This window comes from Schistocerca americana, chromosome 3 (genome assembly GCF_021461395.2).
Source record: "Schistocerca americana isolate TAMUIC-IGC-003095 chromosome 3, iqSchAmer2.1, whole genome shotgun sequence".
NCBI lineage: Eukaryota > Metazoa > Arthropoda > Insecta > Orthoptera > Acrididae > Schistocerca > Schistocerca americana.
Window position 1 is genome coordinate 39,398,564 of NC_060121.1, and position 12,450 is coordinate 39,411,013.

General features: G+C 45.0%; 1 protein-coding gene across 2 annotated transcripts in view; it reads right to left on the reverse strand.

Moving 5' to 3' along the window:
* LOC124605706 (ubiquinone biosynthesis protein COQ9, mitochondrial) overlaps positions 1-12,450 on the reverse strand; it is a 186,860-nt gene that overhangs the window by 18,133 nt on the left and 156,277 nt on the right. For both annotated transcript variants that reach the window (XM_047137572.1, XM_047137573.1), the window contains exon 5: positions 7,410-7,619. In XM_047137572.1, coding sequence (XP_046993528.1) covers positions 7,410-7,619 — 210 coding nt within the window. The remainder of the gene's footprint in view (positions 1-7,409; positions 7,620-12,450) is intronic.

Consider the following 12,450-nt stretch of genomic DNA (forward strand, 5'->3'; position numbering starts at 1 on the left):
GAGCTTGGGCAGTGGAACTTCACGGGCTTCGCTGTTGTTGCAGTTACTGAGACCCCCTGGGCCTCATCTGCTGATTCGATGGTTTTTGATGCTATAATATGCTTGGCCTCTGACAGGGAAGTTTGGGAACATGCTTTACAAAATGAAAATCCACAGATGTTCTCAACATTGCTCAGTCGTTTTAAGTATGTAGGGCAGCACGAAATCAGACAGAAGCACGGTGTGAAAGAGTCACCATTGTTTCCTCTCCTCCTCAGCTGCCATTTGTTAGCTCACGGATGGGGGGGACAATGTCGTCGATGCATAACCACAGCTGCAGGGGGCAGCACCATGCTAAGCAGCAACAGCTGCAACAACGGCTGCAGCAGTAGCAGTCAGTTTCACAACAGCCGCCATGTGCTCCTCTTCCGTCATGCCTTTATTGTTTTGTTCAACATGAGCAGGCCACGCGCCCAAAGCATTGGGCGACAGGCAACCATTGAAAAAAAAAGGGGCATACTGTGTCAGCAAACAAATCTACATTGAAGTACATGCGATAGGTAATATGTTAAAAATGCAAGTGGACATTTAAGCAGCAGCCACTCAAATTCTCAAACCCATGTGAACCTTGGATCACTGGTGTTGTCCACTGTCTCCCACTGGTTGGTGAGTTACGACAAACAACAAATATCCATATTAGGACAGTTTTCTACTTCCACAGTGCTCGAAGCAGTTGTTAGGTCTTGGATCTTTTTAGTAGTGGATCATGCCAATGTTAAAAACTTATTTGGGTTAGAAGCCTTTAAAATTTTTGGGTTCTCTATTTCTGAAGAAGTGCACCTGGTATCAGGTCAAGTTCTGGACCAACAGCTGGATGCACTCTGTTCTGAATATTCCTTGCTATTTTGGGAAGGTTTATAGTGTGGTATCAGTTTCGAGGCTCACATCACAATGAAACTAATGGCAAGACCCCATTTTTTTCATGCCTGCCTAGTCCCAATAGCTTCCACAGGAGCAAGTCAATTGGAAAAGTGTGTGCCCGACCGAGACTCGAACTCGGGACCTTTGCCTTTCGCGGGCAAGTGCTCTACCATCTGAGCTACCGAAGCACGACTCACGCCCGGTACTCACAGCTTTACTTCTGCCAGTATCTCGTCTCCTACCTTCCAAACTTTACAGAAGCTCTCCTGCGAACCTTGCAGAACTTGCTAGTTCACAATGAACTGCCAGGAAGTTTCATGTAAGTGCACACTCCGTTGCAGAGTGAAAATCTCATTCTGGAAACATCCCCCAGGCTGTGGCTAAGCCATGTCTCCGCTATATCCTTTCTTTCAGGAGTGCTAGTTGTTGTTGTTTTTTTTGGGGAAGGAGACCAGACAGCGTGGTCATCGGTCTCATCGGATTAGGGAAGGATGGGGAAGGAAGACGGCCGTGCCCTTTCAGAGGAACCATCCCGGCATTTGCCTGGAGTGATTTAGGGAAATCACGGAAAACCTAAACCAGGATGGCCGGACACGGGATTGAACAGGCGTCCGAGTGCTAGTTCTGCAAGGTTCGCAGGAGAGCTTCTGTAAAGTTTGGAAGGTAGGAGACGAGATACTGGCAGAAGTAAAGCTGTGAGTACCGGGCGTGAGTCGTGCTTCGGTATCTCAGATGGTAGAGCACTTGCCCGCGAAAGGCAAAGGTCCCGAGTTCGAGTCTCGGTCGGGCACACAGTTTTAATCTGCCAGGAAGTTTCATGTCAGCGCACACTCCGCTGCAGAGTGAAAATCTCATTCTGGAGATTGACTTATGTCTCCTCTTGTGAATGGTTTACTCTTTTGGTAGTTGCACGTAACAGTAACCTTCTGATCTGTCGTGATTTTAAAGCGTATGTAAATTCACAGTCTATTCTTGATACCTATTCCTTACCCCATCCAGATGAACTCTTAGCACTTGCCCGCAAAATGCAAAGGTCCCGAGTTCGAGTCTCAGTCCGGCACACAGTTTTAATCTTTCAGGAAGTTCCATATCAGTGCACAATCTGCTGCAGAGTGAATATCTCATTCTGGAAAGTCTTAGCACAGCTTTCCAAGGGCCGACATTTTTTCAAAATACGCTTGTCAGAAGCCTAATTACAACTCCCTTTGAATGACGATTCCAAAGGTGTCTTCGAAATGAATACCCCCTTTGTGTTATATCAAAACCAGCATCTGTAATTTGAAGTGGCTAGTGCTCCTGCCACTTTCCAACGAATTTTGGAGCAACTCGAGGCCTCCGTACTGGGGTGTGAGAGCTGCCTGGATCATATTGTGGTCTCAGGTTCATCAACTGATGAACATGTATGGAAGCTTTGTGCCTTGTTCACAGTGCTACAGGCTGCTGGTTGGGCAAGTCACAGTTTTTTCCGCCTTCTATTGTCCGTTTCTGATTTGAAGTCTCCTGTGCTGGCATTAGGTCATTATGCCAGAATGAATGCCATTACAGCTTTCCCACATCCTGATTTTATCGAAGAGTTGCAAGCCTTTCTTGGAAAAATTGCACGTGACCATAAATTTCTTCCTGGTGCAGCCACACTGTCCCAGTCACTTCACGCTCTCTTATGTAAAGGCATTCCTTTTCACTGGTCACTCACCTGCGAGCGTGCTTTTACCCTGTAAAGATCAAAATTACACTTGGCACCTTGCCCCGTTACCTTCCAACTAGGCAAATCTCTTGATTTGGCCACAGACACCTCCCAATATGGCCTTGGGGTTGTTCTTGTGGGCAAATACGCATATATTTCTAAACGCTCTATTGTGTACACTTCCAAAACTCTAAATCAGGTGCAACAGCGTTACTTACAGACAGAAAAAGAAGCATACTCAAAAAAATTTCATGTTTTCCTATACAATTTCATTTGATTACTGATCATAAACTTCTCGTCTCTCCTTTCAGTCCTTCAGCATCTTTACCGAACGAAGTAGCCCACTGCATGCAATGCTGAGCTCTGTTTTTGTTACACTATAACTATGAGATTCATTTCCAACCCACAGCAGAAAACATTAATGAGAATGCTCTTTGTCGATTGCCAGTTGGCCTCGATTCAGAATTTGATCAGGATGAATTGTTGTGTTTCCATTTACAAGTTGAACCCCAAAACTCCAGCTGCTGTCATAGCCAATCCTGTCTTAAGTCAGTTTGTTCAGTTTTAACACCATGGCTGGCCATATAAACCATTAGGCCGAGTGTTGTATCCTATGCTAATTATTATGCTTTCTGGCACTGCCTCTCAGTTCTTGATGGTGTGTTACTGTTGGCTATTGAACAGCTAGTGCCCAGGGTTTCGATCTCCTCTGTACTGCAGTGGGATGCCATGTACCTTGTCCACTTGGACCACTGGGGTGCTTCTCATACAAAATAGCTGTCCCACTGCCACAGGTTTTGGCTGGTTATTGACAATGAGGTCAAACAAGTTGTGACAGCCTGCCTGCAGTGAACTATCCATTAAGCAGCACCACGGGCCTCTCTTTCCCCATCCCCACCTTCCAGCGCGTATATGAGTGTTTTCATGCTCATATTAAGGCTCCGTTCCTTACCTTCTTTTGGCTTTTAGAAGTTGATCCTTTCTCAAAGTTGCCTTACGTGGTTTGTTGCCGGTCCACATTCACGGCAGCTTCACTCACAGCCCTCTCGAAGATTTTTTCCCTTAGAAGGCTCTCCGTATGTACTTCTAATGTAAAATGACGCACAGTTTCTGTCTAAAGACTTTGAAAATTTGTGTACAAAGTGTGGCATCCAGTATGTTGCTGCTCCTCCCTTTCATTCTCAGTACAATGGACAGGCGGAGCAGCTAGTCTGTACATTCAAAGCCCAGGTGAAAGAAATAAATTGCTCAGTCTTCTCCCAAGGAAGCCCTCGATAGGTTCTTCAGTTCATACAGGTTCACTCCACTCGGAGAAAGCACCCTGGCAGAGCTGCTTCACATCTCCAGCCTGGTATGCTACTTCATCTGCTCAAGCCAATGCCCAGCTGCCCTCAGGCACCCACCTTGCAGCTATCCTATCCGGGCTCACTGTCTGGGCCTGCAGGTTTGTCTCGTGCTGTAAGTGGACACACCAGTCAACCGACAGTGCCGAGGTCACCCCGTCTGCATTGAGCGCACCTCCGATGGCTTAATGTCACGATGTTACTACCAGTTCTGACCTGTGCTGGTTGTGTGTCAATAACTCATTTTTTCAAGGTATTTCATAATGTTGGAACACAGAATATGTTCCAAAATCCTACTGAAAATCAATATCAATGCTATGGGTGTATAATTCAATTCTATTTACACTGACCAGCCAGAACATTATGACTAACTATGTAACAGCCGGTATGTCCACCTTTGGCACAGAAAACAGTCAATACTTCATGGGATGGAAGCAGTGACGCCTTGGTTGGCTGCTGGAGGGAGTTGGCACCACATCTGCACACACAAGTCAGCTTATTCCCGTAAATTTCAGGGATGGGGCGATGAGTTCTGTCACCACATTCAATCACATCCCAGATGTGCTCGATTGAGTTCATACCTGGTGAGTTGGGGGATCAGCATGTCAACTGGAGCTTGCCACTGTGTTCCTCCAACTACTCCTTTACACTACTGGCCTTGTGACATGGTGTATTATCTTGTTGAAAAATGCCACTGCAGTCAGGAAATATTATCGTCATGAAGGGGTGTATGTGGTCTGAAACCAATGTACGATACTCCTTGGCCATCACGGTGCCTTACAGGTGATCCACTGGGCCTAAGGATGGCCATCTGAATGTTCCTCAGAGCATAATGGAGCCGCCACCAGCTTTTCTCCATCCTGAAGTACAGATGTCAAGGAGCTGCTCCCCTGCAAGATGACAGATTCGTGCCCTCCAATCAGCACGATAAAGAAAGTATCAGGATTCATCGGACCGTGCAACACTGGGCCACTGAACCAACGTCCATTGCCAATGACTGTATGCACATTTCAGTTGTAGTTGCTGATGTCGTGGTGTTAATGTTGGCACACACAAGGGTCGTCAGCTGCAGAGGCTAATCGTTAGGAGAGTTCAGTGCACTGTGTGTATAGACACACTTGTACTCTGCCTAGAATTAGAGTCTGATGGTAGTTCTGACAGCAGTTTGCCCCGCTGTCCTATTTTACCAGTCTGCCCAGCCTGTGACGTCCGACACTTGTAACGAGAGGTAGCTGCCCAACCCCATGATGTATCGAGTTGGTTTCACCACATGTTGAAGACACTCACGACAGCACTCCTCGAACGCTCCTCAAGTTGTGCCGTTGCCGAAATGCTCGTGCCAAGCCTCCGGGCCAACACAATCTGCCCACGGTCAAATTCAGATAGATCACAAGAATTCCCCATGCTACACACAGACAGTATGCTCACTGATATTACACGTACATGCACCATGTGTGTGTGTGTGTGTGTGTGACCAGAAGTCATTCCTCACCAGGTGATGCTGCTATATCACCTGGGTGGGTTTACATCGGTAATACTGCTATCGCCTGGATTGATTTACATCGATAGTAGGATGGTAGTCATAATGCTCTTTTCAGTCTTTAGGCACAAATGCTTCATCTAACTGTTGGTTTGTACACAATGGCCAAAAATGGAGCAATTCCGTGAGCATACTCCAAAGGAACGTAATTGGTGTACAGGCTGGACCAGAAGATTTACCTTTATTAATTGACTTCACTGCACTGATGTTCTCTACTTCCAAATTACTAATGTTGCAGCTGTTCTTGATCTGAAGTTTTGAATTCTTACTTAATCTTCATTGGTGAAGTCAAGGTATTTAGAAACTCTGCTACAGTGGCATTGTTACCAGTAACATTGCCATTATATTTGCAAAGACTGAAGACACACTATTCCCTCAATATTGCTTGTCACAAAGACGTCTGCCTTAAATAGTTTAAGGAAACCATGTAAGAGCTACATCTCGAGGGCTACACAGGAATTAAAACCCTGCTTCTGTCAAATGTGATTCCAGTGTGTTAATCACAGTTCAGAGAGGGGTAGGGACAGAGAAGGGGAGTGAGGGGAGGGAAGGAGTGTGTGGGATGGGGGGTGGACTGGGAGTGGGGTCGAGGAGGAGGAGGACTGGGAGTCGGGGCGAGGGGGTGGACTGGGGACTGGTGGCGAGGGGGGGTGGACTGGGGACTGGTGGCAAGGGGAGTCGGCCAGATGGGGATGGACTGGGAGTGGGGGTGATGGTGATGGACTGGGAGTGGGTGTGGGGGTGATGGTATTGGAGTGGGGGTTGGGGTGGGGGTGATGGTGTTGGAATGGAAGGGGGGGGGCATGGACTTGGGGTGGTGCAGTGGGGATGGACTGTGTAGAAGGAGGGTGGGAGTGGAGGGGGAGAGATTTTAGATGGCAGGGGAATGGAAGGGGATGGTGGAAACTGAAGTGTATATGTAAACTGCTTGCTCCTGAAGCTTTTGCTTTAGTTAATCACTTTGAATGTATTTTCCATTTTTGCCTTCACTTTCAAGAGATAAATGTATTCTTTTCCTGTAACTAAAAACACACACACACACACACACACACACACACACACAAAGACACACACCAAAAATCTCAGAAATTTGATTTCTGAAATCTTGAGCTCCTTTTTGTCTTTCTTCAGTGTTTATTGCAATGTAACTACCTTTACAAATGAAAGGAGGAAAGATTCGAGTTTAATATTTTGTAGATATCAATATTATTCATCTTGAGATTGAACCTCTTCTGTCCCTGTTGACTTACAAATAGCTTTGTTTTTGGAGAGGATCTACCTTGGGCAACACACAATTTTTTATCTTTTCTTTTATTTCCCCAACATTCTGCTGCCATTTTGGTATCATGGACTTTTATTATCTTTTTTGTTACCACATGCTGTGGTTTTCTTGGATTTTTTATTTTTTATTGCAGTTGTTTTCTTCACAGTTTGCCATTTTTTCTGCTTTCCTCAGCATGTGGTAACAAGAAAGATAATAGAAGCCCACTTCAGTGAAACATGTCTGAGAAATAAAAGTTAAAAATAGCGTTTTGTGCAAGGTGGACGCTCTACAAAAATAAATCTATCAACATTATTAATGACACAAGCACAATTCCAGTGATGGCAAGGATGGAGAAGGAATTTGGTCAGAATTCTGTTTGAACAATTAGACTGGCACTGGACACTAGTGATTTACGGAAATCTTGGAAAACTTAAGACAGATTTGGGGATGGGAATTTGAACCTCTTTGGTTACTTCTCACAATAACATAGGTACTGTACAGCTCCTTTTTAATCATGTTTTGGAACTAAAAGCAGTGAGTAATGAAATTAAATGCCACCAGTCCAGAGTAAGGAGTGAAAATACCAGTTTATATCATTACTGAAATTGTCAAATTCTTAAACATGGTGACAGAGTAAATTGTAACTGTATAGAGGTATTCAAAACACATTTCTCTTACTGTGATAAAAGCAGCAGTAGCAGTTTCTCGAGCGATGGATGACACTTCTTCTGACTGGTGCAGATACGAATGTAACCTCTCACCATCATCAATTCGTCTACGCAGGAATTGCCATGTTTCCTGGAAACCATCTGATTTATCTTGTATCATGTAGAGCTCCGTCATTTTATAGATCCCAGCCAGGGAGATCCTCCTTGTGTACCAACCAAACTGAAAGAAAATGTTTCACTTATGCATAGTGTAGTAAAACAGGTTCCATTATTTTGGAAATAAATGAAAATAAAGCTGAATAAGATTTAAAAAAAAAAAAACTTACACATAACCTTACACATAACACAGTGTTACGTAGTCCTTTTAAACAGTACACTGCTTAGGTGATAGTTCCACTCTTTACGCAGTCATTGAGGACGTTTTTGATGTTTTTCGTAACCCAATCACTTCAAACAGAATCCACTTCCTGAATCACACAACATGGATGTCAGGTATCCCAGAGAGAGGGGGGAGGGGAGACACACACACACACACACACACACACACACACACACACACACACAGAGAGAGAGAGAGAGAGAGAGAGAGAGAGAGAGAGAGAGAGAGAGAGAGAGAGGATCATAACTTTCTTTGGAGAATTCTTCCATTGTGACCTCAAACAGTTCAGGCTGATAACTGTAGGATAGTCACACTTTTGTATAGGTCTAGCGTCTGGGAAAACTGCTCAAGTGACGCTCTTGTGGAAACGACAATTTTCCACTACAATGGTGGTAAAATATCGACCAAATGATGTCTGTTACAAACTGTTTTGCTGAAGACTATGGTCCAAGTGTAAGTTGTTTTGTTATTCGGATTAGGATACTGATGACTACACACACAATGCATAGGATATTTTTACTGGAGATCTGTCATTTTTAATATGCTCCTCAGCAATGAGAAGTAATCATCACCAGTCTGACCTTTGGCTGACACTAAAACACACACACACACACACACACACACACACACACACACACGAGCTCAAGTGCACTATTTCCACCATATTAATCCTCCCAATGAATAGCTGCACCTCTTTAATGAGATAGTCAGTTACTTTGCACACTTTATTATAACGTAAAATTTTACTGACTCTTCTGAATAGCTGCTGTAGTAACCAAGTAATACAAGAAACTGATCCAAGTAACACAAATACAGCTTTATTCTTAAACCTCTGAACAATAATGGAAATAAGCCTCTATTGACTCCACTTATAACACGGCAAAAGAATCATATAGAAGGTGCAACATAAGTGATACACAGAAAAACTGATGTGAGCAGTAGGAACTAAATGAACATAGTGAGAGTGAGGCAGTGCTGCTCCGCGAGCATATAGGTGTGAGTCACCGGTAGATGGAAGGGCAGAGTCAGTGCCTTGTGCACACATCCTACAGGTGCCTGTAGTGGCTGGCCCTTGCTCATACAGTTGGCAGCTGATTTAAGTACACACTTGTGGTAACACTACACTCCGTGCACTCGCACTCACACACACACTCTCACTCACACACCCTAGTAGCAGGCTACAGCACAACTCTCCCTTGTGCAAAGAGGGTGCCCAGGTGACAGAGGAGGCGCCAGTGGCCCGATGAGAGACGCAGCCGTCAGATCTGGAACAGTGCTAGCCGGTACTGATGGCAGAGGTGGGACTGTATGGCGGGTGGGCACCAGAGTACAGGTCTGGCAACCGAACCCTTGGGCCCACACCTGTGATCCCAGCACAAAGCGGCTGCAAGAAACCGATCACGGCAGGTGCAGCGCAGACTGCAGAAGGTGGAGGAGGATGTATGCTGCCAGCTCTGAAGCAACTCTGCTGGGCTCCACTCATCGATAGGCGTCGAGAGATTGGTGGTCGGGAAATGGAGAAGGGCATTGTCCGGCAAAGAATCCACAACAAACTTTTTCATTTGGAATTCGAATGTATGCACTAGGCATTCTGCCTCACAATTTGATTGAAGTTGGAATGGCAGAGCCATACTGTGACAAATTCTGTGATGGGACTAACAACTGAAGGATGTGAGAAACAAACTGGGGGCTCATTATTCAAAAGTATACGAATTATGACCACAACCGATGTCGATGCACACCACAGAGTGTACAGAAATGGGAAAAATATACCTACAACAACCAGGCAATAGGAATTCGAGAAGAGAGCCGCAAATTCTATACGAATGCATTCATGTGGCTGGTATGGAGTGGGCCAGTGGGACAGAGACACGCTGGGAGCTGCCTATTGTCAGGCACACTGCTTACAAGCCACTCACAGCAGAATATTCACCATTAATCACTGGCCAAAAAACATGTCTCTTAGCTAACAGTTTATTGCGTGAAGCTCTCGAATGGCCCTGGTGGAGAAGGCAGAGAACCTCGCTTAACAAAGTGGTGGGAACGACTACTGTGGCAGAGGGGTCTTCGGTAGACAACAACAGAACACTGTCAAAAACAGAAAGGCAATACTGTAAGGAAAAGTAATTGCACATGGGATCCATAGCCCGACCTGGCAGATTTTCTAGCCAGCCCTGTTGAACAAACCGAACTGTGTGCCAGGAAACCAGGTCAGCAGCAAAGGCAGCTGTTATGCACTAGCTCGTAATTGGAATTGGTCTGTGTTTCACTATCAAGATGAAAGTACGGCAATTCTTCAAGATCAAAGGTGGGTTCGGGACACACAGGAAGGTGAGACGAGCCATCTGTCCCCTAGGATGGCCTGACACTCCTTTGTGGACGAGGGCCAAAACAGATGTAACAGTGGACACGTGGTCGGCCAGAGGGCAGACCCCACCCAGTGAGACCTCGAACCCCAAATAAACGATAGAAAGCTGAAAAAACTGAGATTTCGTGAGGTTACACTGCAAGCCTTCAGACTGTAGGACAGGACACAAAGTGAGCAAATTTTTCAAGTGATCGACTGTGGAGGAACCCGTGACAACAATATCATCCAGATAATTAATGCAACCCGAGACAGGGATAATCAATTGCTCTAAAAATTGTAGGAAAAAAAGCAGGGGCGCTAGTCACACCATAAGGCAAACGCAAATATTGACAGAGACCAAAACGAGTGTTCAAAATCAGAACTCGCCGAGACTCCTCGTCCACAGGAACCTGCAGATGCGTTCCAGACAAATCAATTTTAGGAAAATACTGGGCACCTGATATTTTGCCAACAGCTGCTCCTGGTGTGGGAGAGGATATGTATCTATGATTGAGTGAGCACTGACAGTAGTACTGAAGTCATAACAGAGGTCAGGTTTCCTCAAGGCTTCCAAACTACAGCCAGTGCAGACAACTATTTACTACCCCAAGAGGTTGCACCACTCCTAAGGTTGAAGCCTGTCCAATTCTGCTTTCATACCTTCCAAAAACAAGTCCAAAAACTACTGACACAGTCTTCCCAATTGGGAATACAGTACCTGACTAGACACAAGGTGAACTGCATCGGTGATAGAAAATACAAATGCATCCACCCCGGCCAAGTTCTCAATACCGGCATCAGCAACCACCAAAACTGCAGTGGAACAACTTAAGAGGCAGGTGGTGTAAATTGTCCCGACAGCACAATATTCTGTTTATTATAACTGATCAGCTTCTGCGTAACCATTCTCCATGGTGAGCCCAAACTCATATGTTTAAGAATTCAATAACATCACTGCAGCACCTATCTCAACCTGTAGCTGGAGTCTGTGGCAAAAAACACTTAAACAAACAATTTGGGAGAGATCACAAGCAGTGGAGTTACAGAATTTATTTCCATGTCCATATCCTGAGCAACCTTTGGCGAGTGACACATGGAAACGATCAGGCCTTTCTAATGGGAAGTATTACAGGTAGCCCAGCACTTACGGCATGCTGAACGTTCGTGCTGGACAAAATGGAAAGGACAAGACTGAAACAGAGAACACTGACACTGGTCGGACACTCATCTTTACCGCTGCCACTGTCACTGCCTTATACAAGCTGTCAGTCATCCTAGTGGGTACATCTTGTGACACTACTGCCACATCATCCCAGCCTTCAATTTGGTCAGCCCAAGAAACTTCAAAAGACTGTGCTATTTGCAAAAATTTTGCCAATGAGGAGTGGGGGGTTTCAAGGAGTAAAGACTTCTGGTGCACTTCCTTGTCCAGAGGTTAACTGTTCTAAACAGATAACTGTATCACGCACCATAGAGTCTGCATAAGAGTCATTATGGGCATCAGTAATGAATAAACATGGCTAAGTCTGTGAATATCGGCTGCCCAGCCTCTGTATGACTGGTTTGCTATCTTGTGGCATCGATAGAATTCACTCGCTTTGCTATGACATATGTTTGTTCGCAATGGTAGTTGTACAATAAAACTGCACATGTGATTGAAAGTAAGAGCTGCTGGTTCTTATACAGGGGCAAGCTGACACAGTCATTCATACATCTTAGGAGGAATTCAAGAGAGGAACAAGGCTTTGCACAAATTCAAGTCTGTTACACTTATCGGTTGGTAGGACATGTTCTGAGGCATCAAGGGATCACCAATTTAGTATTGGAGGGCAGCGTGGAGGGTAAAAATCGTAGAGGGAGACCAAGAGATGAATACACTAAGCAGATTCAGAAGGATGTAGGTTGCAGTAGGTACTGGGAGATGAAGAAGCTTGCGCAGGATAGAGTAGCATGGAGAGCTGCATCAAACCAGTCTTAGAACTGAAGACCACAACAACAACAACACTGAAAGTGAAAAAACGCTGTCAAGAGTCTTTTTTGTAAGCTTCCCAATCCTCAGCTGAATCATCACACAGAGAAAAAGTGGGTGGACCGATTGACTGATGGATTGATTTTTTTTTTTGGGGGGGGGGGGGGGGGGTTTATGGGATTAAACAGTGAGGTCATTAGTACCACAATTCAAAATTAACGTTTATAAGATAGAGGCATCTGCAAAAAGTGGGTGGATCCAGTCAAAGGGTCAAACTATTAAGCAGATAATCTGAAAACATGAACAGTGGAAGGCATAAAAGGTTAGGTCAAATCCAAAAACTGGAAAAACAGAGC